The sequence below is a fragment of the Leguminivora glycinivorella genome, chromosome 18, assembly GCF_023078275.1.
Source record: "Leguminivora glycinivorella isolate SPB_JAAS2020 chromosome 18, LegGlyc_1.1, whole genome shotgun sequence".
NCBI lineage: Eukaryota > Metazoa > Arthropoda > Insecta > Lepidoptera > Tortricidae > Leguminivora > Leguminivora glycinivorella.
This window is the reverse complement of record NC_062988.1, coordinates 5,071,727-5,098,204: the sequence shown is the minus strand read 5'-3', so window position 1 is coordinate 5,098,204 and position 26,478 is coordinate 5,071,727. Positions and strand designations below refer to the sequence as shown.

General features: G+C 39.6%; 1 protein-coding gene and 2 long non-coding RNA genes across 3 annotated transcripts in view; 2 read left to right on the top strand and 1 right to left on the bottom strand.

Annotated features, from left to right (window-relative positions):
• Positions 1 to 728: 728 nt before the first annotated feature.
• On the top strand, positions 729 to 1,547 carry LOC125236084. The gene is made up of 3 exons (XR_007178166.1): positions 729 to 1,292; positions 1,378 to 1,445; positions 1,529 to 1,547. It is a non-coding gene; the product is annotated as an uncharacterized LOC125236084 (long non-coding RNA).
• A 9,463-nt stretch (positions 1,548 to 11,010) lies between these two features.
• LOC125236085 lies at positions 11,011 to 11,378 on the bottom strand. Its single transcript, XR_007178167.1, has 2 exons — positions 11,262 to 11,378; positions 11,011 to 11,175 (listed from the first exon to the last, which is right to left on the bottom strand). It is a non-coding gene; the product is annotated as an uncharacterized LOC125236085 (long non-coding RNA).
• Positions 11,379 to 14,969: 3,591 nt separating this feature from the next.
• The window catches only part of LOC125236083 (transient-receptor-potential-like protein), a 64,740-nt gene continuing 53,231 nt past the window's right edge, over positions 14,970 to 26,478 (top strand). Inside the window, 12 exon segments of the mRNA XM_048142778.1 lie at positions 14,970 to 15,023; positions 16,633 to 16,763; positions 17,214 to 17,451; positions 17,791 to 17,933; positions 18,280 to 18,460; positions 18,640 to 18,831; positions 19,452 to 19,686; positions 20,333 to 20,485; positions 20,963 to 21,105; positions 21,432 to 21,544; positions 21,843 to 21,976; positions 22,615 to 22,738. Coding sequence (XP_047998735.1) covers positions 14,997 to 15,023; positions 16,633 to 16,763; positions 17,214 to 17,451; positions 17,791 to 17,933; positions 18,280 to 18,460; positions 18,640 to 18,831; positions 19,452 to 19,686; positions 20,333 to 20,485; positions 20,963 to 21,105; positions 21,432 to 21,544; positions 21,843 to 21,976; positions 22,615 to 22,738 — 1,814 coding nt within the window. The 5' untranslated portion in view covers positions 14,970 to 14,996.

Below are 26,478 nucleotides of genomic sequence, written 5' to 3'. Positions count from 1 at the left end.
TTAGTCGGATAAAATTCGATATGACATTATTTTTACGTTCGCATCACATGATTTGTTATGACAATTTAAGCACAAGGAGAAAATTGTCTGTCTGGGACATGCCTTTACAAGAAATTATATTTGAAAAAGTAACTAATGACACGTTCGAATTTCAAATATTCTTTGCACTCTTGTGGATAAAATGCGATTTTGCTATCTGTTTTTAAAGAATAAAAAAGTCCTTTCCGAGCTAGTGAGGTGAAAATAACTTTTGTCTATTATATTAACGTCAAAATTGACCCGCGCCACTTGAAGGGGATGAAACATGGGATGAAATAGCGATATCCTTTATAGTTTGCTTAGTCATTGTTGTTCTTGAAATGACCTCGGCTGTCGGCCTGTTTGCCGTCCTTTGTTTGACTGGAGACACGTTATACGAGCCTAGACGGCCATAAACAACCGAATTTTCGCTCTAATTTTAAAACAAGTCAGTTTAGACTTACTTGCACCAACCACTTAACTCAGGGTTAGTGGGCTGTCAACTGTCAAATTCCATATAAAATGGTGGGTCAACCCGCGGGTTAACCCTCAATTTTCGTTGGTGCAAGTGGGCCTTAGGCAGTCAGTTAATCCTTTATCCGCTTGAATGCGTTTTACTATCCGATCCGATATCGGATGTCGGAAGGATTTCAAAGGCTAAAATTAAAGATGGCTGCTTAAATGTATGGGATATCGGTCCTACTGTAACGTAGCAGATTTTTTGATAGTCGTAATTAAATATTTTGGATAAATTTAATTTTTGAATGAAACACTTCCTTCTCGTTCATTGCATTATCTGTTGCACTTCAAATGCACATATTTATGTTTATCTGTTGTAGGGTTGCCATACAACAAGTATTATTCGAAATTGTAGGTATTTTGGCTGTCATTCCAGGAAAACTTTATATTGTTTTGATATAGTATAGGTATTGATTTTTGGAAAATATAATATTTTAGAAACATGATAACAAATGTTATCATAGGTTTTTTAAGGCTGTTCTGGAATGACATTTGTTGGGTTTTGTTTACTTCAAGGTCTGATACAGAAACTGGAGAAATTTTCATTTAATTAATTAGAGTATTTTATTGTTTATTCGTTTGCCACCCGGCTTTTGTTTTGGGTCCTTTAAATTCGAGATCATTCAGTGCGGCGTTCTTTCTGTGACGAGATCCTCTTGCATAGTGATCGGACGGCCGTATAAGGGCCTGGAGCCCGGCATGCCACGTGCTGCCGTGGCGTTCCATATTTTGTGTGGTGCGTTCTGTCAGTCTGAGTAAGTAGATTTCATTGTGAGCTTTTGATATTTCCATGGCGTGAAACGTGGAGATGTTCTTAACCATAAATTGGTTTATTTCCAGCTGGCAGAAACATGCTAAGGGTGGGAGTGCTCCGTGGAGATCCTCGGTCTGCAGTCTGCAGGTCTCCGGTGAGCTCGCTTACATTTTTTGTTTAGTCTATCACAGTGTGTGAGGGCACTCGACTAATGTGACCAATTTATTTGTTTCATAGGAGTCGGGCAGAAGTAAAAGCTTTTAACAATTTTGATGTGCAAGGAAACTTCTTTGGACAAGATCTCTGCCGTTCTCAACTTCCCCACACCAACGAGCGCGCGTGACGTAAGGGCATTCTTAGGAACGTGCTCATGGTATCGACGGTTTATCCGAAATTTTGCATCGATAGCCGCTCCTCTGAATAAACTTACGTCACAGGGCAAGAAAGCGCCACCTTTCGAATGGTCTGTAGAAGCAGAGGAAGCATTCAAAACTTTAAAAAACGCTTTAGTTACGGCACCCATTTTGGCGGTACCGGATTTTAATAAACAATTTACAGTACATTGCGATGCGTCGTCCTACGGGATTGGCGGAATGCTTTCTCAGACCATCGACGGTGTTGAGCATCCTGTTGCATACGTTAGCCGCGCCTTAAATAAATGTGAGCGCAATTACAGCGCCACAGAAAGGGAGGCTCTCGCGGTTTTATTTTCAGTGGAGAAATTTCAGGCATATTTAGGCTCGCGTAAATTTAAAGTGATCACTGATCACGCGTCACTCAAATGGTTCATGAACCTTGAAAACCCGTCAGGGAGGTTAGCTCGTTGGGGTTGCAGACTGTCTCAATTCGATTTTGAGATTGAGCACAGAAAGGGATCGCTTAACGTTGTGCCTGACGCACTTTCGAGACTTATGAAAGTTGACGCTATAAATGTTACGAATGATGACGCTGAGCCAGACGAATGGTATAACAAGATTGTAAATGGCTGTAGGTCATTTCCCGCGAATTTTCCGAATTTTTGTTTAAAGGACGGGAAACTTTTTAGACTTTCGAAGGCCAAGTATAATTTGTTGCGAGAGTTTGATTGGAAAGAAGTGGTGAAGAAGAGTGATCGAAAGAGAGTTTTGCAGCAAAACCATTGCGAAGCAACTGCAGCTCATTTAGGTGTTTTTAAAACTCATCGCCGGTTGGCGTTGACATACTTTTGGCCCGGTATGTACAAGGATGTAGTCGAGTTCGTAAAGGCTTGCGATGTCTGTGCAGCGTACAAGCACTCGCAGAAACCGACTGCAGGCCTCATGGGACAACCAAAGGTATGTCATCGACCATGGTTGGTAGTTAGTATCGATCTCGTCGGTCCGCTTCCGCGCTCTCGGGCAGGTTATACATTTTTGTTGGTAGTTACATGTTGCTTTTCGAAACATACACTGCTGTTTCCACTTCGCCGCGCTACTAGCGCTTTGGTGGCGAAGCATTTTGAAAACCATGTCATTTTGGAACATGGCGTACCTGAAACCGTGATTTCGGACAACGGAGCGCAATTCACGGGATCAGAGTTTAAGCAGTTATTGAAACGCTACAACGTACCTAACATTTTTTACAGTCCGCGCTATTCTCCGCACGTGAATTTGGTGGAACGTTATAACAAAATTGTAATGACTGCCGTAGCGTCTTACGTAAAGGAAAATCACCGTACATGGGACGAAAAACTGCACCAGATTAGGTTTGCCATAAACAGTGCAGTCAGCGAAACCACCGGGTATTCTCCTTTCTTTTTAGTGCACGCTAGGGAACCGGTCATTAACGGCTCCTTTTATAAAGATACCGATAAACAATATGGTGTAGGTATCCCTAGAGAAGAGTATGCGGGCGAATTTGGTTGTTTGAAAGATATTTTTGAACAGGTTAGGGTACGTATGTTGCAAGCACATGAAACAAATGCCAAGTATTATAATATGAGACGCCGAGAGGCGAGATTTTCGGTTGGGGATATTGTTCAGAAGCGTACGTACACGCAAAGTGACGCTTCTAAGTTTTTTATGTCGAAGCTCGCACCTAAGTATGAACCGTGCAGAGTTAAGAAGGTTTTGTCCCCATTAGTTTACGAGCTCGAAAGGTTGGACGGTCAACCAATCGGGTCGTGGCATATTAAAGACTTTAAGTAGGTATTAACGGGAGTCAGGTTTTGAGGTGGAAGTCATCTCTGGACGCAAAGCCTCGAGCCTATAGGGCTTGTCGCTTTGCCGCCAGGGTTGACAACTGCTATCACCTAGCTCTCGTAACATAACATATGCGGTTGAAATCGTTAGTAGTGTTAAATATTCGGTAAATATTTAATTCACGAATTTTGTTCGGAACGTGGCGAACAGAAAAGCTGCTTCGTTACTATGTTTGCATTGTGTGATGTATGTTAGGTATTATGAATGCGTGAAGTATGCTAGGCGCGATCGATACTGTGCTCAGTCTTAAATCGAATTGGGCTGTAGGTACTTATAGTTTGGTTAAGAGTTTGGAAGAGTTATCCTTGGACGCACGATCCCTCGTCTAGTACCTGTCGTCGTGCCGCCAAGGACGACAAACCACTCACCAGCTACTGTGCCTCTAAATCTCAAGGTCAGAGCCGTCTTTAATATGACCAAATAGCAACATTTGTTGCAATTTTGTCAGGTACTACCATACCGGACAAACATCGAAATAGTACGTATTTTTTTTGTATTTTTTTAGCGTATCCTTTAGGTAACGCGTCGTTAGGCTAAATACCTAACGTTTTAGTATAGGTACTATTTCGCATGTTGCCACGCCTTGTTTTTGTTTACGGTATACCATGTTTTTTGTGGGTGTAGTGCAACATGATTTTGGATGTTTCGTTTCCTCCGACAAGTTAGTCGGGGACACGCTTTTGGAATATTTAGGAGTTTTAACTAAGAGGGACTAAAACTTAGATTCTGACGATTTTGTTTTGTTTTGAACTTCAGGTTCTTTGGATTTCGGAGTCGGCCCATAGTTTATGGACTAGACATTTTCATTTTGCCCGGACAAGCAGAGTATATTTTAACCTTTCGTATGCGTCTGTCAAAAAATTGTCATTAATATATTAGTCATAATAACTACATGTTAAAGTTGAAACAATATGGAGCAGATCTGCTCCTAAGCATACGAGAGGTTAAGGAATGCTGATCAGCGGTCCTGGCGTTGGATATTGGCTTTCTTAGCACAAGGTGCTTCACATCGCGTTGTGCTGAGAACGCCAACGGTTCGTTCACTGGTTTGTTAGGTATTACGGAGGTTTTTTTCTATGTGTTGCGCAGTTGGCCTCATAGTTTTTTTTTACCTACCGTTATTGGTTACGTGGGTTCGAGATTTTTTTAGTTTGAGTTTTGTGGATATGGCCTTTCAGGCAAGTTGATGAAAATGGTAGAATTGTTTAAAAGTTAGGAAGCTTTGATGGTTTTGTGTAGACATTTTTTTTTTAAATAAAATCTCGAAGCCTCGTTTCGTTCTTACATTTTTTGTTTAGTCTATCACAGTGTGTGAGGGCACTCGACTAATGTGACCAATTTATTTGTTTCATAGGAGTCGGGCAGAAGTAAAAGCTTTTAACAATTTTGATGTGCAAGGAAACTTCTTTGGCTTACTGGCGCAAGGTGTCTTTGGACCTTGTTTTCGTATGGAAGGGTCAGCCCTGTCCACGTGGCGAGGGGGCGTCAGCACCGGAGTCCGGGGAGCAGCCGGCTCATCCCTGACAAGGTGTGTCTCCTGCCGTTTCCTGCCGGTAATGCTGTGTAATTCAGGTTTTAATTTCTGTGTAAAGTAATTTCTGATTTCATTTATTTTGAGAATTCTGGTGCATAACTTTAGGTACATTCATATTTAGTTTTTGTAGAATAAATGGTTGTAAGAAACCTTTTCCTGGACCCTCTTAAAGCGGCCCAGCTTTACCACTGAGCGTAGTTCATATTTTTATATGGTGTCGAATTTAGTATAACTCATTAATTTCTGTTTAGGCAAGAATTAGCTTATATTTAATAAAGTTATAAAATGTTATCTTGTTTAATTTGTTTCTCCTCTAGCTTTCCTCCAGCAAGTATAGAGACACCATTTAGCTTTTGTTTTATTATAAATTTTGTGCTAACGTGGGTGTATTTACTTTGAACTAGCCGGAGCTTTCCATTCTATTTTATTTACCCCCCATCAAATACACCACCGTTACACTGGCGCCCAACGTGGGGCATTTTGATTTTTAGTAATAACTTGCTGAAGGATAAGTCTAGGATTTTGTTATGCACCAGAAATTACTTTAATTTTTTTTTGTCTCACCTTTTGTGAAACTTTTAGTAACTATTTTGAAGTTAAATGTTTGTTGCATTGTATTTTTGGTATTAGCATACATTTTGTGTTTTTATTTTATGTTCATTTGACATATAATTTTTAGAAAAAGAGTTACATTTTGTGTGATACATTTTGAGGTTAACAAATTTTGCTGACTTAACTAATATCAAAGCACATGTTTGTTTTGAATAATTTAGGATACTATTTTGGACTTATTTAGTCTGGTTTTTCGTATGCTTTAGCATTTTAGTATTTCTTTTTGGAAAAATAGTGAAAGTTAACATTTCAATTAGAACAATATTTTATGAAATTGATATTTGTTTGAATTTTGTTCGGAAACTTTTTAGTTTTATAATTTTGACAACTGTTTATTGGAACTGCAATTTTAGTAATGATTTTTTTTAGTATTTGTTACTTTTGACTATTTTACACTGCAATGAAATTGTTTTGATGGATTAAGCTAGTAGACATGATAGTTTATTATGGATTAACTTTTATTAAGGAAAACAACTGTATTTATAACTATACTTTTAATTTTTCACTTTCAAACACCAGAATTTTCAACACAGTATAATTTATTAGAGATCACAGCACATAATTTCACAGCTTATTAGTTAATAAAGTTTATAGTAAATCACTGTTCTTCATAGGTTGTGATGTGGTGAAAGCGACACCACTATTTTGTTTTTCAGAATTCTTCGGGATAGCTGGCAGCAGTGTCCGGCAAGCTTCTTTTATGATGTCATTTAAATTTAAAAATGAAGATATTCTTCTCCGGTGGTTTGCGCTTTTAGTTCCAATGACAGTTTACATGATGAATTTTCAATTTTACACATTTCCTGTGGTTCGGTGTCCAGTTTGTGGGCATGGCTGAATCTTGTTTTTGCTTTTGTTTCGTGGTTTATGTATCCAAATTCAGCATTTAGTAGAAATCTGTAACAATTTCATTTTAATTTAGAAGTATGCAATACAGGCTAGTTTGGTTATTCTGTTACAACTTGCAACAACATTTAGCGTTTATTTTGTTGTGAGACAGGAGCCATAGCGTAAAGTATGCCTCCTTTGCTCATTTTTTAGTACTTACCTGATTTTTTTGTAGTTTTGTTTCATTTTATTTCGTATTGTTGATCAACATATAAATTGTTGCCTTTTTATTTAGATTTTCGTTGAATTTCATTTCGGTTGCAACAATAATGTTTCCTTGCATATTTTAAAGTATTTTAGTCTATTTTCGGAACGAAGTGCTACGATATTTTTTTTTTGCTCATTTAGCACCGTAGCACGGTAGTTTTTCAAATTTATTTAGGTTGACACTTGACAGACAAGTTTTTTTTAGGGTGCGTTCGGAAACGCGCATAATATTTTGGTTACGACTCAGATTGTGCAACAAATTGTAACAATTTTATTGGTAATTGTACAATTCTTTTCGGTTTTTTTAGTATTGTAATTACTTAAATTCAATACAGTAATAAGGTTTTTTTGGCACTCAACCCTGGGTATTTCAAAACATTTTTTGAATTATTTTTGTAACTTAAACTCGTTTAAGTAAAATATTGGTTCGGTTTTAGTTTTGGTTGGCAATTTTAAATTGTTTCTTTTTTGGTTATTTCGGTTTTTATTATGGCATGTTATGGTTGTGAACATAAGTTTTGGTAGGTTTTTTTTTAATGAGGTTAAGCCCTCCCCTACTCATTTACGATTCGTTTCGCGGTTGTTCGTGAAGAGTGTTGGATATTATTGGTAGAATATCCAATCACGACTCATGTTCGGAAAGTGGTGGACAGAATGTGACTGCTTCCACTACGATTTTTTTGGTATGAGAGAGGCATGGAAGGTATGAATGCGTGAGGTATGGTAAATACGGAAGATATGAAGTATGGAAACTTTATATGCGTGATGTATGTCAGGGGCGACACAACCTGGCTCACTTTTAGTTTTGAGCGGTCCTTAACATGGCCAAATTGGGTGTTCTGTAGTAGGTGGGTATCGGGTGCTTACCACACCCGAGCACGGTTTGTGCATTTTTGCGTATTTGTGGCTACGCAGTTTGGTCAGTTTGGTGTGGAGAGCCAGCAGTCACCCATTTTCAGGGGCTGTTTTTTTGTTTCGGGCTCTCATTTTTGGGCCATATCGACCGCGGTACACCGATTTGGTGGTACCTTTTTGTGATTATCGTGCTGGCGGGTTCAACGGCCATTTTTCGGCGTTGGAACGACACACGGAGTTTGTTGCCACGTTTTTACCCAACTTCGTAGGAAGAAGGGTAATGTTTTGTTTAGCCTACTACAGACATGCAATTGTTTTGAATTTTTTTGAGTTTACTACAGACATGTAATTGTTTTGTATTTTTTTTTTAGTTTAGCTACAGCCAAATGGTTGTAGGTATGGTTGATTTTTTTTTGCCAGGGTTAGGTGAGAACCACACCTGCGAGGGGTTGAGTGCAACTTGATTTTTTTATAGATTTTGGGGTCTCGTCGTCAACGTATTTAGTTTTTTTTTGGTATTTTGAGGGAGAGTTGGCACAGATTGGTGTGTCCAATTCAACCATACATAGTTTTTTTGGTTTGGTTGTTTTTTTTTAGTTTGTTCACCTGAAGGGTTGAGACAAGCAGGTGTCGTCAACCTGTAGGGCTGTAACAATGATTTTGGTTTGTTTTGGAAGTTTATAGTCTATAGACTATAACTTTGATTTCGCCCGGTCTAGCTGAGTTTTTTCTTGGAATGCTGAACATCGGTCCTGGCGGTTGGTTTTTTTGACTTTCTCAGCACAACAAGCTTTATTGCAAGTTGCACTGAGAAGGCCAACGGTTGGTTTACTGTTTTGGAAATTAGCGGAGGTTTTTTTCTATATGCAGAGCAGTTGGCCGCATAGTTTTTTTCACCCTCCGAGGGTTGACGCGGGTTCGAGATTTTTTTTAATATTTTTTTTTTGTGGTCAAACAGTAGTTTGCTTGTTTTTAAATACCTTTTGGTATAATTTTGTAGATATTGGGAGATTTTTTTTTGAGATTTTACAGTCTCGAACTTGCGTCAGGTTTTTTTGATTCTGATATTTTTTTGGTAGGTTTAGTTTTCTTGCCTTCAGATTTTGTTTTTTTTTATGAAAGTCGCTGAGGACAGCGAGCGGTTCACCTACGTTGAACCTTAAATCGGGAAGGGGGGTATTGTAACGTAGCAGATTTTTTGATAGTCGTAATTAAATATTTTGGATAAATTTAATTTTTGAATGAAACACTTCCTTCTCGTTCATTGCATTATCTGTTGCCCAAATAATTGATAATTGGCGCCCAAAGTTTTGAATTTAAAAGCTTGCTGAAGGAATTTTGTGGAATTTTGGTACCAGAGAAATATTTAGAATTTTTTTTGTATGACTCACCTTTTGTTTTTGCTGCTTGCTCTTAGACTATGAAATATTCCTTTTGTGTTATTATTGAAGTGCATTTCTGTTGATTTCCTGCACATTTTTTTATATATTTAGAAAGGAGAAAGTTTAGTGATTACGTAATCATTTTGAGGTTATTCAAGTGTCAAAGAAAGTTGAACACGTGTGTGTGCATTGACTTCCATAGTTGGAAATTTGAATAATTTTGTGTGCATTTACTATAATTTGTGTCGCCTTGAAACTTTTATTATTATTTTGAACGTTTTACAATATTTTTTGGAAAACTAAAAGTTGCCTGCACTTGTAAGCAAAAGTTTACCAGGGTTTGATTAAAAGTAGTTGCACTGACTTTCAAATTTGCCAGAGCTTTATCATTGTGTTACTAGATTTTATATTTAGCTTAGAGCCAGCAAGCATTTGGTTTTTGTTTTTTTTTGTGGCTTGTAACTCTAAGACTGTTTAGGACACATATTTTTTTTTTGTTTTGTGTTTGGACTTTGGCAAGTTTAGAAAGAATATTAGATTTTGTCAGTCAGCTAACTGTTTTAAAAGGTAACTCAAATAAAACAAGGTTTGAATTTTTTAAAAGAAAATTTATAGTTTAAAGTACACACTTTTACATAATAGAGCATTGTAATACCAGTATTCTCAAGAATTAGATTCACATTTAGCAAAATGGAGAGAAATATTCAGTTTCACGCATTGTTGAAAGATGAGCTGACTTATGAGGTGAAAATTCGTTCTGAAACTCCCGCCAGTACAGTAGATGCTCTGAGGAAACAGCTTCGGGTTCTTGTTGTCGAGGCTCCAAGCGAAGACATTTTAGAAACTTCGCTAGCGGCAGACACGGAATTGGATATTGTGGCTAGGAAGATTGATGATTTGTCGTCCCTTGTCGCGAAGTATAGTGAGTCCAAGGAGAGGTATGCCTTGAGCCGAGCGAAGGCATTAGGGTACCATATTTATCATCGTCTTGCTAGGATCCAGCCTGAAGAGGATGACCAGGCATTGTTGGTTACGAAATGCAGTTTGCAGTCCAGGCTGGAGAGTCTGCTGGCGGAGGTTGAAGGTCCACTTGTGGGAACTGCAGCACCAGTTGGTGTCGCTGAGGATTCGAACCCAAGTGCTTCAGCTTCGGCCGGTAGTTCTGAAATGCCAATAGATAGTTTTAGAGAAATGCATGTACAATGCTCGAGTGACTTGAACATTTCTAAATGGCAAGTCAAGTTTAACGGATTGACAGACCCGCGCTCATTTTTGGAGCGTGTTGAAGAATTGAAGGAGGCAAATGGTGTGTCAGATTCCAAATTATTTAAGGCCGCGCCTCACTTGTTCATTGATGGTGCTTTATTATGGTTCCGTGGTATTAAGAGTTCGGTTTCAAGCTGGCAAGAGTTAAAGTCACTCTTGTTAGATGAGTTTGTTCCTGGCGATTATGATTTTAGGTTGAAACAGGAAATTCAGGCTAGGACACAGGGTGAGAACGAGCCCATTCATTTGTATTTTGCAGTAATGTCAGGAATGTTTGCTAGATTAAAGTCAGACTTACCGGAGGAAGCGAAGCTTGACATCTTGTTGCACAACATTCGACCACATTTTACACAGCAGTTAGCATTGGTAGACATCCATTCTGTCGCCGAACTGAAGACTTATTGTCGAAAGGTTGAGTTTTCACAGCAAAGGGCGAAGTTATTTGTAGAACCGCCGAAGGTTAGTGAACATACACTTTGTCGCGATCATGTGTATAAGGCCTCCAGTTCCAAACATCAACAAGTAAACGCTATTGCTGAAAAACAAAGCTTCGCGAGAAAGTCTGACGGTTCGGTGCCACAGTGTAACACTTTGCAACAGAGAAAGCAACATTTTAAAACTAATGACTTTAATATTTCAAGGCCACAGCGGCCGGTGTGTTACAAATGCGGCAGAGGCAGGCCGTCCTCCAGCAAACAAGACTCAGAACTTGCGCCGGTCACAAGGATTCCAGAGTTAATAATATATATATCTATAAATATAATCCCGGCTCCTGAAAGCGACATAAAAATACATTAGTCTAATGCTCTCAAGACCAGCATGACAAAATAGAAGACAATCTAATAAATTAGCTCACCGCTAAAGGTCAAAGAAATTTCCTAGCGGAGCGCTCCCAATCCCACAGCAGAAGACAGATCATCCCTGTGAATAACCAAGCACATGGTTAGGAACAAACCCACAACGTTTTACGCCATTATGGAGTTGATCAGAACAATTCAGATACTTACTCAATCCGAGGATTATTGCAGGCCTTCTGCTTCCACCGTTTTGACCACCATGCGGTATGGTCTTGTGGAGAAAGTGCGTGTGCACCCAAAAGGGTCAAAAAAGGAAATGGACCACCCTAGATCATTAACCTATTTGCATATGGAGCAATCAAGGACATAGGGTGACAAACCCAGGAAGACATAATATATCGAATTAATATATTATATTTATTTGAGACTCCATCAGAGTCATGAAAGATTTACTATGATGTACATAGCAAGATTGTCACTCCAGACAGGCCTCTTATTTAGAGTATTAATATTACAGTATTTTGTTATGTATTTAAGATACATTTCTGCATTATTTCTATATAATTATATTAATTTAATTTATAAAATGTACTGGAGTAACAATTAAAAAATCTCATACAACGCGTTATTTTTAGCTATCTGGCAACCCGTGCACAGATTATGCAGAAAAGTGCATACATGCGTGGATGCAAGTATTTTTGCACTAAAACAGGATTTGAAACAAAATAAAATTAAAGAAATTTCGATTTTAGATTTATAAAAAAAATATTAATTACGACCAAGAAAATGTACTACGTTACAATACATCCGATATCGGATCGAATAACGTGAAAACACACTAAGGGAAAATACATAATAGTACATATAATCACGCCTGTACCCCATAAAGGGGTAGACAGAGCACATATGAAACCATTCAAGTTTCAGTACCACTCCTGGCAAATAAGGGGTTGAAAGGAACGAAATTGTGACATTGCAGTGACAGGTTGCCAGCCTCTCGTCTACGTCACAATTTAACCCATATCCCACAATCGACTTCTACGACAACCACGGGAAGATAGGGGTGGTGAAATTCTTAACCCGTCACCACACTGGGAAAAATATATGCTTAATATTTCCCACATAGTTCCAAGTGATACTTAGATAGGTAGGTAGTTTCTTATATTCAATGAGAGAGGACATACATTTGATTCATTATCATCATCATAAGTAAAGGGTTAATTAAAGCCCTTATGAGAAAGGGTGCTATTTCTGTGAAAACTTCAGATGAAAATAACCTTATTGCACTTGAAGGCACCGCATTAATGTGTAGAGTTCGTGAAGATAAAGTTTAATTGATGACTTTTGGCCATAAGGTAAACTTATCAAACATAAGGGACATAAGATGTTTTGCCTGGATACGTACTCTTAAGACAAGTTTTGGACCCCACGATGACTCATCAGTTACTGCTACAGTATTGTTTAACACTAGCAGGGGCGGCTCACTCCGCGATTCTATCGCCGCGCTAAAAGTACATGCCGGCGGCCGCGCGGCCCATTCAGTAGTGACAACCTTCGCGCGGCGCAATAGGATTCAATGTCGGCTGCTCGCGTGCGGTCCGTTTGTTAATGTAGGTAAGAATTTAGAATGGCGGCGTTTTGTGAACATCAAATCCTTCTGTACTTGTACTATTATATATTCTGCGACACTAGGTACAAGCTGATACAGATGGTATCATAATCCCTCAGACCTGTAGCGACAACAAAAGCCTACACGTACAATTGAATTACAGCGATAAGGTTATGTCAGATGTGGGTGACGGCCGGTGCCGTCAGGATTAGGTGTGGGGCTTCGTCGGTCGTAGTCCGTACGGCAACAGTCAAGTGAAAGTTCTATAAATAAAGGTTATAACATCTAGTTTATTCAAGATCTATAGAGACTAGGCCTTTAAAGAAGATGCTAATAATTAGACACCGTTAGAGAAGGCAGACTTATTCCTTGGCCATTTGGCTTGGGAATTTTATAGACAGCAAACCTTGTGACGTGAGACCATGTGAACAAGACAATGTACACCGTGTTTACATTTATAATTTGCAATATATGTAAGAAGGTAGATTTGCAATCTACTTAGAACCTTTCATAAGTCAATTTGCGTTTTTTTATTTACCTAATTGATTTTTAAAACATACGAAATTAAAACCAATTTAATTATCGAACATGGAGTTCAAATTAGTGATTCAATAGTACATTGTGCAACAAGGGAGGTAAGGGGGACATTAAAGACGCGTGTTAGTGTAATAGACACAAGTCTTTAATGTCCTTACCTCCTGAGTTACACACAATGTTTTTCATCACATTTGAGAGAAAAATACAGAAGAAACAGTTATAAGGCAAAACCTTCAACCGGCGGCGTTGCGACCAGGGTGGCTAGCCGAATGGCACAATCGCTCACGAAACGCTCACGAAACGAAGCGCTAGTAGATATCTATCTCTATCGCGCTTGCGTATTGGCGCGACAGAGCCAGCGGCGTATCGCTTTCGTTTGGCGTCGGAGAAATGCCATTCGGCTACAGGGCCAGTAGTGTATCTTGATCTACATCAGATTATTCATAGTAAATCCATTGTTTTTGATAACAAACACTTTTTGAACGAAAACAAACACGAAAATACTGCATATAAATTAAATGCAATGTTCAAAAAAGCATATAAATCATATAATTGAACTATGTAAAATTGTACTTATTTTTCATTCATTTAAATATTTTGATCTGTTGTACTCTCCGTTGCTAGGCAACGGTGGGTGCCTCGCGTACGCACGCGGTCAAGCGCGAGTAGAGAGTAGGTATATTGTCAGATTGTAAATTAGAACAATTTATTTGAGTTATATTTACGAAATAAGTGCAAAACACACTGAAATAATTGTAAAACATAAATAAAATGCATTTTTCATACCGTATAAGTAATATCTTTTATAGCTTAATAGTCAAATTTTGGTTGTGCAATAAAAATCCTTGGCAGATTGAAACATCCTTTGCCTGAAGTATTGTACGGATTGTATTCATTTTTAAAACTAAATCCCTTGGTAATAAAATACTACATTATGCTTCAGTACACGTAGACGCAATGATACCTTTAAACAGCAAATGTGATGAACAATATGAAAACTATGAATGGATGGAGTAGGTACATATACTAAAACTCAGTCTGAGTCTTCTCCTACACCAAGGAGGCAACGCCGTTCTTAAGACTCGTTTTCATTTAATTATTATTCTAAAACTCTGTTCGGTGGTTCAGATCCGGACAACGGTCCGCCTTTTGGTGACCCCAAATAGTATAACTTAATCTTAAAACTATTTTTCTAACGTCACCCTTTCACTTAAACCGTCTTAAGTTTCGGTCCCTTAAAAATATACCTACTTAAATATTATGATCCTGTGAAAACATTCTCAAAATGGCGTATTTAGTTTGCAAGATGGCGGATACCGTTTCCATTGATTTATATATCACTTCGCGAGGACGTGGCATTATGGCATATGGGAACCCGAAACTGCGAGTCAAGCTTCATATGCAGGGGTGCCTCGCTCCGCGATTCTTCGCCGAGTTACAAGTACATGTCGACGACCGCGCATTCGCGGCTTATTCAGTGGGGACGAACTTCGAGCGGCGCAATAGATCTCAATGTCGGCTGCTCGCGTGCGGTCCGTTTGTTAATGTAGGTAAGAATTTTATGACAGGCGGCATTTTGTGAACATAGAAGTAGTCAGCCCTATGTACTTGTACTATTATATAATATTCCGTGGTCTATGTGACAAATCACGTGTGGATTGCAAACTTAGATCGAGCTGTAACCTATCAGGCGGATCCAACGAGAATGTTCAGTCGAAATTGTATGATTGCCGTATCCTTACTTATGAAATATTTGACTGTTTCAGTGATCGCTGAAGGGGCGTTCTGCGCTCTGCATCATGGGGGACAAAAAGGATTTGGAGAGCGTAAGTTTTACTTTAATGCATTTATTGCCTAGGACCTAGGCCCTAGGTTTTCATAGCGCGACGGTCATAGGTGATCCGAGCGTTTCCCGCGTGGTAGATTTATTATTCTACAGTTATAATTGTAACTTTCAAAGAGGGCCTTGGAGGATCGAGTACTATAGAGAATTACTGTCAAAGTAAAACGTGTAATCACAGTGATGTTTATACCAAAGAGGATGGAGTATTGTAGAGATTTACTGTCGAAGTAAAATGTGTCAGCGCAGTGCATAGACTGCCATCTCTCGACACAGGCTTAAAACTTTTGAACCTCCGTTTTGACAATTTGGCCCATATTCTTAGCTTGATATGTGTTAAAATGTCAAATATGAATATTAGCGCCATCTAGCCGAGCGTACCCCAAAGGTGTATCGCCATCTAGCTCACCGTACCTTTTTCTGTATGGTTTTGAGGTACGTTTTTTTCTTAGACTTTATCGGTCTATACGGAGTTATATACGTTTTTGGTAACTATTAAGTACACGGTTTTGTAATACGCTTTAAAAAACTATACTGGTGGTAACTTTTACCTACATATATTATGTTCTTATGGACATTGCTTACCATCAGGCGACGTGTCTGCTCGTTTGCTTCCTCCCTCAGAAAAAAAAACAATCGGTTAGGTTTTGCTATCCTTAGGTAGATATTGAGGAATAGAAGAAGGTAGATAATGCCTAAATTTATTTTGTCGATAAGTACTGCTCTCAGAATTTTAAAACTACAATTACTTAAACAATCCAATGTGATAATGTAGGAACCACGCAAGTTTTGTACACTGGCGCGAATAAAAGTTAGCTAACGGTCAAATGCAGAGGTGTGTTGGCACTAGCATGCACGTACTGGAAATAGCAGTCAAGAGTTCACCTTTGAGAATAACATGTCAAGACAAAACATGTGTACTCCCTAGTGGCATCCAATTCGCGTGTCTAGCTCTCGTCTTAGTAAAAGCCCCAGGTTAGGATTACAGGTATCTGTCCCTGGCGTAATATAGCGGCGAGACAATTCAAAGAACCTAGAGCTTCTCGTTGTAATGTCAAGGACAAAAGATCGTACTTACCTATGTTACTTTCCATATGAGATCGCTATCTGAGATACCAGGTCTATACCACAGTATAATAAAGAGTACTATCGTACAGTATGGCCACTTCCGCTTCCCGCTGAAAGTGCCGCCCACCCCCTCTCGGTTACCTCACAGTTACCGCCTGTCAAAAACGCGACCTGTCATATCTCACTCATACAAGCAAGCATACGCGTTCACCTACACGAGCTTAGAATGTGTGCTAGGAACGCGCCTCTTTCATATATTTGATCGCCAGTGTCCGAGATGTATCTATACTGAGGTCCGCTTTGACAACTATCCGGCATCCGGCATCAAACTATTTACTATTTATTTGATTAAATAGATCGTGTGATCGGGTCGTGTATGACCAGTGGAAAACTAGACACTATTTAATGCTACAGGAATTGTTAAGCATAGGAAAAATCGTGTAGTTAAAAATTGCCCCTCACTCGTAATAAAATTGTCCTGTTGCACCTTACTAAAACTTCCACCGCCTTTCAACATTTTGATCTAGGGGGACCCCGTGGTCGAATGCTCCGGCGTTCGACCAATGACCGAGCTGCCAACGCTGCCCAAAGCCCTCACCTATGAGGAGAAGAAGTACCTCCTCGCTGTGGAGCGGGGAGACATGGCCAATGTCCGAAGGTAAAAATATCAAACTGCCAATTTTATACTATAATTTTAGAGTTCGCGGTCCAATGCTGAGAATGCAATGTACTTTATAGGTAATGAGTCGCTGGCTTTTCCCGAATTACACAGTGCATAACCGGGCACCGAAAGCGCCCTCAATCCCTTATACTCGACGAAGCTTAAGTTCTACGTACTTACCTATGCGGACAAAAGTCGAGAACCTTCGGCACCCTTATTCTTAAAGGGTCGGAGCACTGCAAACTATATACTAGAGGCTACTCTCACACCTGCGTAAACGTACTTAACTACTAGGTTTGATACAATAGGTAGGTATTCAACTCAACGAACTCAACTGAAATACAACGAATCCAACCTAACGAAACTGGAATCCTCCAGCAAAACTGGGATCGATATTTTCGAGCATATTTTTAGCTTACATTTTAGTCAAATCTTCTACATTACCAGGATCCTCCAGAAAGCCCACCGTCAGAAGCACGTCGACGTAAACTGCGTGGATTCCCTCGGCCGAGGAGCATTAACCCTGGCCATAGACGGAGAAAACATGGAGATGGTGGAACTCCTAGTGGTCATGGGCGTGGAGACGAAGGATGCTCTGCTGCAGGCCATCAATGCTGAGTTTGTTGAGGCGGTGGAGCTGCTGCTTGAGCATGAGGAGCTTATTTATAAACCTGGTGAACCATACGTAAGTTTGCCAATAAGAGTACTGTTGTTGTTGCTTGTCCTAGGACTCCTAGAATACCCCATAGATGCATAGGGCCTCCACAAGGTCCTTCCATGCCTTTCTAATCTTTCTATCTTGAGCCAACACCTTGGACTCGTTCCAAATAAGAGTGCTAATCAAGGAATTTAGTAAAGAAACAGCAATTGACGAAGTGTTGTTATGTATGTTTAAATTTCAGTAGGTACAAGAAGTCTTCATATTTACAGATGGAGCAATAAGATCATTACTCAAAATTATCACAAACATTTCAAATGTTGATCTGTTTGGTGTTTTTTATGGGTAAACTATTTTTTGTCACAGAGCTGGCAGAAAGTGGATCCGAACACGGCCATGTTCACGCCAGACGTGACACCGCTGATGCTGGCAGCTCACAAGAATAACTACGAGATCATCAAGATCCTTCTAGACCGTGGAGCCACGCTGCCTGACCCTCACGATGTCAGGTAAGCATCAGAATACAGAGTCAGATCAGCTCAGATCAGAGTCCTTCTTGTAGGTTCCAGCAACTCCTGATTCAAAATTAAATTGCCACCTGAACATTTCTTGTGTTATCTTATTTAATGGAATATTTTACTTTTGTTCTTCATTATCCTGCTTGCGCTATCCTGGCATTTGCCACGGCTCATGGGAGCCTGGGGTCCGCTGTCAAGGATAGTCGGTATTTCCTACTAGGAGCTCCCCTACCTATCTAGCTTTTATTTTGGGTTCACCACTCAAGAAACTTCTGCTCCAGCGGCCACTGAGTCATAAAAAAATCTTAATATGTAATGAATAATGATTTTTTCGCAGATGTGGTTGTGACGACTGCATCCGCGAATCTTCCGAGGACTCCCTCCGGCACTCTCTGGCGCGACTGAATGCGTACCGAGCCCTGGCCTCTCCATCTCTCATCGCTCTTTCTTCCACCGACCCCATTTTGACTGCTTTCCAGCTGTCATGGGAGCTCAGGAACTTGGCTTTTGCTGAACAGGTTTGTTTCTGTAAAATTATTACCCGTGACAACTTTAACCACCTACTCATAATTAACTTCTCAATTTTTATTTCTACACATTTTTGCTCATGCCACTTATTACCGAAATATTTCATGTAACGTAACCAATATAAGTAACATATTATATGCATTACCCAATTATTTCGTTGCTACTACAGGAAAGTAAGGCGGAATACTTGGAGCTCCGTCGTCAAGCGCAGCAGTTCGGCGTGGACCTCTTGGATCAGTCCCGAAGCTCGCAGGAGCTAGCCATCATCCTGAACCACGACCCTGACGAGCCGCCCTTTACGGAGGGCGAGCATATGAAGCTGGCTCGTCTGGAGCTGGCCATAGACTTTAAGCAGAAAAAGGTAGAATGTTACAGGAAAGCTAAGTAGAATACTAGGATTTCCGTCGTCAAGTGTAGCAGTTCGGCGTGGACCTTCTGGACCAGTCCCGCAGCTCCCAGGAGCTGGCCATCATCCTGAACCATGACCCTGACGAGCCACCCTTTATGAAGGGCGAGCATATGAAGCTGGCACGACTGGAGCTTTGGAAAAGGTAGGATGGATGTATCTACTCTTTACAGAAAACAAAAAACTTTAAATGGCTCTGTCGTTTATCGAATAGCCTATTGCTTTGAATTGCAAATTCATTTCATTTCAAGGCTTGCCTTCTAAAAACACCACTAAACTGAAAGGTAAAGGGATAAAATAATCAATATCTTTGCAACAGATTAGCGTTTAGCACAGTTAGCATAGAAACGGGTGTCAGCTTACGCGAATTATGAAGCGCTTAAGCTAAATGAAAGGGTTTCATTTAAAACGGCTTTATGCAAAGTCTTGGAGCTGGTCATTGTACTGAACGATAAGCCCGGTTTAACATAATTATCACATAAATAAGTATACATTTTATGAGAGGGTTTTCTTAGGACCATAAAGATTAAAGAGGGTACATAACGTAAGGACTCACAAAAGAATTTCTCTTTCAGTTCGTAGCCCACCCAAACATCCAGCAGCTCCTAGCGTCACTCTGGTACGAGGGTGTCCCAGGGTTCCGTCGCAAGACCGCCATGGAAAAGATCAACATCATCTGCCGCGTGGCTATGCTCTTCCCCTTCTACTGTTCACTGTACATGGTCGCTCCGAACTGCGCTACTGGCAAGCTGATGAGGAAACCTTTCATGAAATTCTTGATACATGCGTCCAGTTACCTGTTCTTTCTGCGTAAGTATTTCTTTGAATTGTGTCTGAGGAGAAAAGATACTCTGGGGAAAAGGATAACTTACGCTAAAACCATAGAGGAATAAGTAAGGGAAGAGTTGTAACTACATACTTGTATAGGCTTAAGTGACATCTAGCGACAATCACGCGTCAAATAGCGTGAATTATCAGTACCACCACTCGATACTAGGTGGCAACTGTGTCTCGTCTGCCAAAAATTTAACATTAGAACAGTTTATAACTTATATTACAAGCAGAAGGAATTGAAAACAGAATATTGATTAATCCTTACTTATTCCTCTATGCTACAACGGCACGGGACAGGCTGACGTATCAATTTTTATAGGAGGAGTCACGTAATAGCTAGGAAATACGAAACACTTTCTATAAAAATCGGGCATGCCTATCAGCGTGAGTCATATTTTAAGCTCATATTAAGTTACTTCTCGATTCCTTTCAAAAAATTTTCACCTTGTTCCTACATTCTGACCAAAAAAAGAATAGAAATTAAAAAGTGGCAACATTGTAGTGACATCCCTTTCAAATCAATATGTATGAGAAAACGGGACGACACTACGATGTTGCCAGTTTTTAATTTCTACTCTTTTTGGTCAGACTGTACCATTGACGTTCTTATTCTTTGTTCCAGTGATTTTGATCCTGGTATCACAAAGAGCGGAAGTGCAAGCGATACAGTTGTTCGGTCCAGAGTGGATGGTCAAAGAGCTTGAAAAAGAACTGCTGAAGCAGAGAGGAAACGGTCCGACTTACTTGGAACTCGTCGTTGTGGTCTATGTTCTTGGTAAATCTTGCCTTCCACTTTCTAGAACCGGCGTGAAAGTTTTTCGTATCCTATATAAACCAAAATTGAAATGACGAATCTGCGTCAGCTTCTAGTCAGTGACTGTGGCAAGAGGCTGCGCAGGATCGCATTTTGGAGGCCAAGATTCACTTTGGATCATTGAGCCAAAATAGTTATTTATTTAAACCAACATAATTAGTATTTTTACTCCTTACTATTTTGTGTTGAGTATCTACTTAATCACCCTAGTGGTTTCAGTCGCTGATTACTCTGAAATTCCTTCGAGTCTTTCGAGCGACTGACGAACTGCCACTCAATTGCAACTTGTATGGGCACTACACACCGACATTGAAGTTGACACCTGTTGTCCAGTCAACAAGCATTTCTCCTAGTTCCTGTAAGATTACGGTCCTTCTACGTCATCCCTAACTGGTTCTTGCTTCCTGCCTCGATATTATCAAACTTCTGAAATTTCAGGATTCATATGGGAAGAGACTCACGAGATCTTCACAGATGGCATTCGCGCGTACCTTCGAGACATGTGGAACTTTATTGACTTCACTCGCAACTTCCTGTACGTCACCGTGGCCCTGCTCCGGATAGCCGCATATCTGCAACAGGTTGGGCACACTTATATTTAATAAAAAATTGCCATATTTTTTGCCGTTGTGCGATGTTCAATTTCTGATGAGCTGAAAAAGCTCGAGAAAGCGTGTTCTTGTGTTGGAGGGTGTCAACTTTTAGGCGAGATTTAAAATAAAAAACATAATATGCTCATAATATTGTCACATCCAAAATAATATATTAAAATAACAATCACAACACATTTAAACTATTAACGGCGAATAAAAATTAACAAACAAACTGACGTGAGTTTTGAGCCAATTATGATTTTTCGTTGTGTAAGTAGGTATCCTAAATAAGTAATATGTTTTCTCTGCAACAGATCACAGAGATCAAGAGAGACCCGCAGACCAAGTTCATACCTCGGGAGCAGTGGGACGCTTTTGACCCTCAGTTGATAGCCGAGGGGCTGTTTGCTGCCGCTAATATTTTCAGGTAAGGTCAATTTCGACTGGGGGACAATTTAAACTAAGCGAAATATTTTCAATTATTTACACAACTAGAGCTCCATATGTGTCTACTGGTTACAGTGGTCACATTTGGTACATGTATTCTGTGGACACGTATGGCACTCTAGTTAATAATGTAAAAGGAGGGTTGTTTAAAAAAAAACTTTAGGATCCTCTTCCAAGTGTTACATCCACATCATAGTGCATCATAGTGCTTCATAGTGTTCTATATGACATGAATGTTCCACAGTCTTCATCTAACTAAGAAACATGCTTGCCCTCAGTGCCCTGAAGTTGGTGCATTTGTTCTCCATCAACCCTCACCTGGGGCCGCTGCAGATCTCACTGGGCCGCATGGTCATAGACATTGTCAAGTTCTTCTTCATCTATAGTCTGGTGCTCTTTGCTTTCGCTTGCGGTAAGTTAGTTTTTTTTTTTTATTATTATGAATGGGCTTACTCTTGACCACAGACTAGCCAAAGGCAAAGACGTGGCCTACGATGGAGTGAGCTCGCCCTGAAGATGCCTGTTTCTGTTATAAGAAACTGTTGGTTGTGATGATGAGTTTTCATGGTAAGTTTAACTAAGTTCTGGCCAAAAGGGGGAAGGGGGAAGCCAATTTTGAATAACGACATTGTATGGGGAATCCTTGACGTGTCGTTCATAATTTTCTGTTAGTTGGAATTTTCATTTTCTAAAATTTATGTAAAATTAAAATTGGAATTTCCGCTGCGAGACGAAAGGTTATATAAAACGGGTCACCATCGTTTCTTTTTTGCTATTTTTTTATTATTGTATTTTTAAATTGTTACCTGTCGTGATTGTTTCACCGGATGGCCTCATCGGAAGACCAGCGCTGGAAGTCGCCAGCAACATGCTGAGATGAGACCATTTCGTGACACTTTTCTCTGTTAGCTTTTTGTGTGGATGTATGATTACCTGTTTGTGTCGTTAATTTTTTTTTTGAACAGTTTGGAGCCAGCATTGCACTGGAAGGTTTACTATCAATAATGCAAATAAAGTATTTTGTTTAAATTTACCGGTACCAACCGGTAGGTCTAAACCAGCTCCTCTGGTACTTCGCGGATCTGGAGAAGAAGAAATGCTACGTGCTCCCCGGAGGCCTGCCCGACTGGGACAACGCCGGCGACTCCTGTATGAAATGGAGGAGCTTCGGGAAGTAAGGAGTTTGGCTTAGGCTAGCCTCTTCCTTGCTTCTTTAGTCGTTCCCTCAATGCTGAGGACATCGTATCATTCTGTTGAAGACCAATGGCATCTGTTCCTCGCCAAGAGCACTGCCTCGTGCAGATTTACCCCCTTATTTATAAACGTACACTAAAGTTATCAAGCCGATAATGTTCGTTTGTCCCTTTCCGACGTATTGGTGTAATAGAAAGGGACAAAAGAACTATATAGGCTTGATAACTTTAGTAAACATTTTATGAATAAGGGGGTTAGAGTATGCGCTTTTTTGTCGTTCACATCCAGTCTATGGCCTAGTATGAAAGTGCACACACAGGCAAGTGTGCGAGTAACTTTGTCGCCCGTGGGTGCATACGCGTACTCTTAATTGCACGAGGCCATGCGCTTGCTATGTTTTCACTATTGTTCAGTCACCGGCAAAAACATCGCACTACTTTTAGTGCGATAAATATCTGACACGCTCTTATCTTATGGCTCTCAAAATATGATTGCGTGATATATTTTTGCAGCCTTCTTTCTGTGTGATGTTTAATAGAAATTTTCATAGAGTCATACTTATCAATGCTAAATTGTTTATTATTAAAGTTTGATGCTTAAAATACTTTCACCAAGGGGATGACAAAATTGGTGTTTAACCTTGGTATGACTAAGTATTATCCACCTTTGTCATAGTGATAATACCGTGGTATAATATAAGATTTGATTACAGTCTGACCAAAAAGAGTAGAAATTAAAAAGTGGCAACATCGTAGTATCGTTCCGTTTTCTCACACATATTGATTTGAAAGGGATGACACTACAATGTTATTGTGCCATTTTTTAATTTCTTTTTTTTTGATCAGACTGTAATCCTGACCACAAATATGTATATGACTACGCGCCATCTTGCGGAATTTCATTAGAACTATTTTCTTCATGCCATTCGGAACTGTCACCGCATACATCAGAATAACAGCGCCCTCTTGACAATAGTCATATATTTTTGGTCAATTAGCGAAGCAGTACTTGTTTGTCATTTAAAGTTTAACTTACGTATTTGCTAATGGATAAATCATTAACCATAAACTTTTATTACTAAAACGCGTTTTATTTTTCAATAACTGATATGAATTTAAATAACCGAATGTAAAGGCTCTACTTAAAGTAAGCTCATGCAGAAAAAAATGGGTTACAGAGTTATAAAATAAAAAGAACACATTATTACCTATACTTCATAAGTAAATTAATTAAGTACCTACTCTGCGAGCATTTCCTCTGAAAAGACCATGGTTGAAATACATATCATAGGCTTCGCTAGACTCCTCATACCTACCCACATTTCACAAATATCATTTATGACACCCAACTTATTCTTTTGCTGGCCCCTATTCCACATTTTATGAGCTATTGTTTAATGTTTTACGACTGTACTTACATTTTGTGTTGGTAAGAAACAGTGTTAACGTTTTCATCACGTACCAGACAAAGAATGGGTCTAGGATTCTTTGAAAAAATGAATATAATATACACATCACTGACTACGTAATCTTAAAATCGAAACATAAATCGATATTACCTACGTAGTAACAATATTATTCAACTATGCGTTTATAGGAATAAATAAAACAAAAAAATACGACACGACCTAACACATTAGCTTACGAGTATGTTATGCATTTGAGTTTCAAAATTCGAACACAAAATATCTTTACTTAAGTTAGTTAATGCCGATACTTAACAAAAACAATTATAGCCCTTCCATTTCAACATAACTTACAGCATTTTGAAAACTTTGCTCATAACCGTTTACTTAATTGCATAGAAATACCTACTTGCATATCTTACTCGTAGGATAGAAGTCCAGTTAAGAATGTCCAACAACATAAACAAACATAACATTACAACGTAGAACAATAAATAAACTAAGAACTATGACTAAACGAGAATCTTACATTGTGATGTCCCAAATGCCTAATATGCATGGAAGTCCATAGTCGCCCTCAGAGTCATGCAGTCCACCTCATCGATCTTCAAAGTATTCATTTTGATATTGATGTCCTCTTCCAACTGGATCTGAGTTTGCGTCAGATAGCGAAGAGCGGCCGTCGCATCCGTCAGCATCTGCTGCAGCTGCTCCGTGCTGTGGCGAAGCATTTCACATTCATAGTACAGGGATTGACCTGCAGCATCTTTCACCAACTCGGCGCCGACTCTTTGAGCCCTTCTCCCAAGCCTCGTATGCGCCACACCTATGTATCCCTCTTTATCAGATATGGCTTTCGTCAACATATCAATATTATGATGCATGGCGTAAACCTTTTCAGTCAGTTCGCGATGCATATCCTCCAAGTTGCCTTTAGCGAGCTTAGTCGCTTGTATACGCTCGTTAAATGTGCGATTACATTTGTTATAAGCTTCCCATAAGTCATCGACGACTTGCTTCAGTAACGTGTCAATAAAAACGCGGATCGGACGAGCGGAACTCACTTCCTTCGCTGCCTGTTGTATATTTTTAGCGGAGTACATATTGTATTCTGCACTTGATATGTCTGCCGGGTCCATGTTTGTGTAACCTTCATAAACAGATAAACACATGTCACTTGGTTTTAATGTAAGTGAACCTTTATCGGTATCGATAGCGGCTTGTTTATATTGCAAATCACGATCGAGCTGGTATCGTGTGGCACGCAGGCGTCTCATTTGTTCATTGAGCTGTTCAAGAGCTCGCTTCAATAGACCTTTAGCGCCAAGGATCGTTGATATTTCTTCTTGTAAAGCAGCTTCCACGTTGTCGACCACTAAATCGATTCCCAGCCTGCCGTCTCTCAGCATGAGACATTTTCTACATATGTTCAACGCATTTTGTTCTAAGGATGCCAGACAATCTTGCACTCTAGTTTTATAAACACTCAAAGCTTCAAGCTCGATGCAGACTTCTTTTCTCTGTAGATTTAGCTCGTTTTTATTGAATTCAACATCTTTTATACGTTCTTCAATACGCCAGTCGGAAGTAGCTTTCAATAACTTGCTTCTCTCCTCTGTTTCTTCCCGGACTCTTTGACATTCTCCAAGGACCTTGTCGGCGAGTTGCTGTTGGTCCGAGGAGATCCTGCCTTTCGCGTCGTTGTTTAGTTTCCATTCGGCGAGTGTAAATTTGGCTGCTCTGGGGGGCACGCACACCAATTCTTGCTGCGATAGCTTTTTTGTTGCCACTGGGGCGCCGATGACGTGTCTGACGCCTAATCGGGCGTCACCCATTTCGTTTTTTTCAATAAGTAATATCAAATCACAAATTTTGCTTAGCTTTAACCATAAATAATGTGTACACTTATAATAAATTAAGAATAAATATGTGGTTCTTAGAACATAACGCGAACGAAGCTAAGTAATTGACTTAACTGTTTGTTTCCATGGGAACAATGAAAGTGTTGCTATGCGAGCAGCCGTAGAAATAATCCCCCACCCAAAGAGCATTGAATCAGTACGTTTTACTGCCCCCACCCTTTTTACTAAAACCGGGTAAGATAACCTCACCGGCACTAAGAATTCTGTAAGGTAACGGACCCAATCATGGACAGTTCAAGAAAAATTTTCGACTGTTTTTGATATTTCACTCATAAATGTAAAAATTCTACCGCTAAGCGTGTTAAATCTTGAATGTCCTATACTTCTTTTACATTTCAAGCGTATTGCAGAATGGATATTCCTATTAGTTTCTTCATACTTAACAAATTAAAA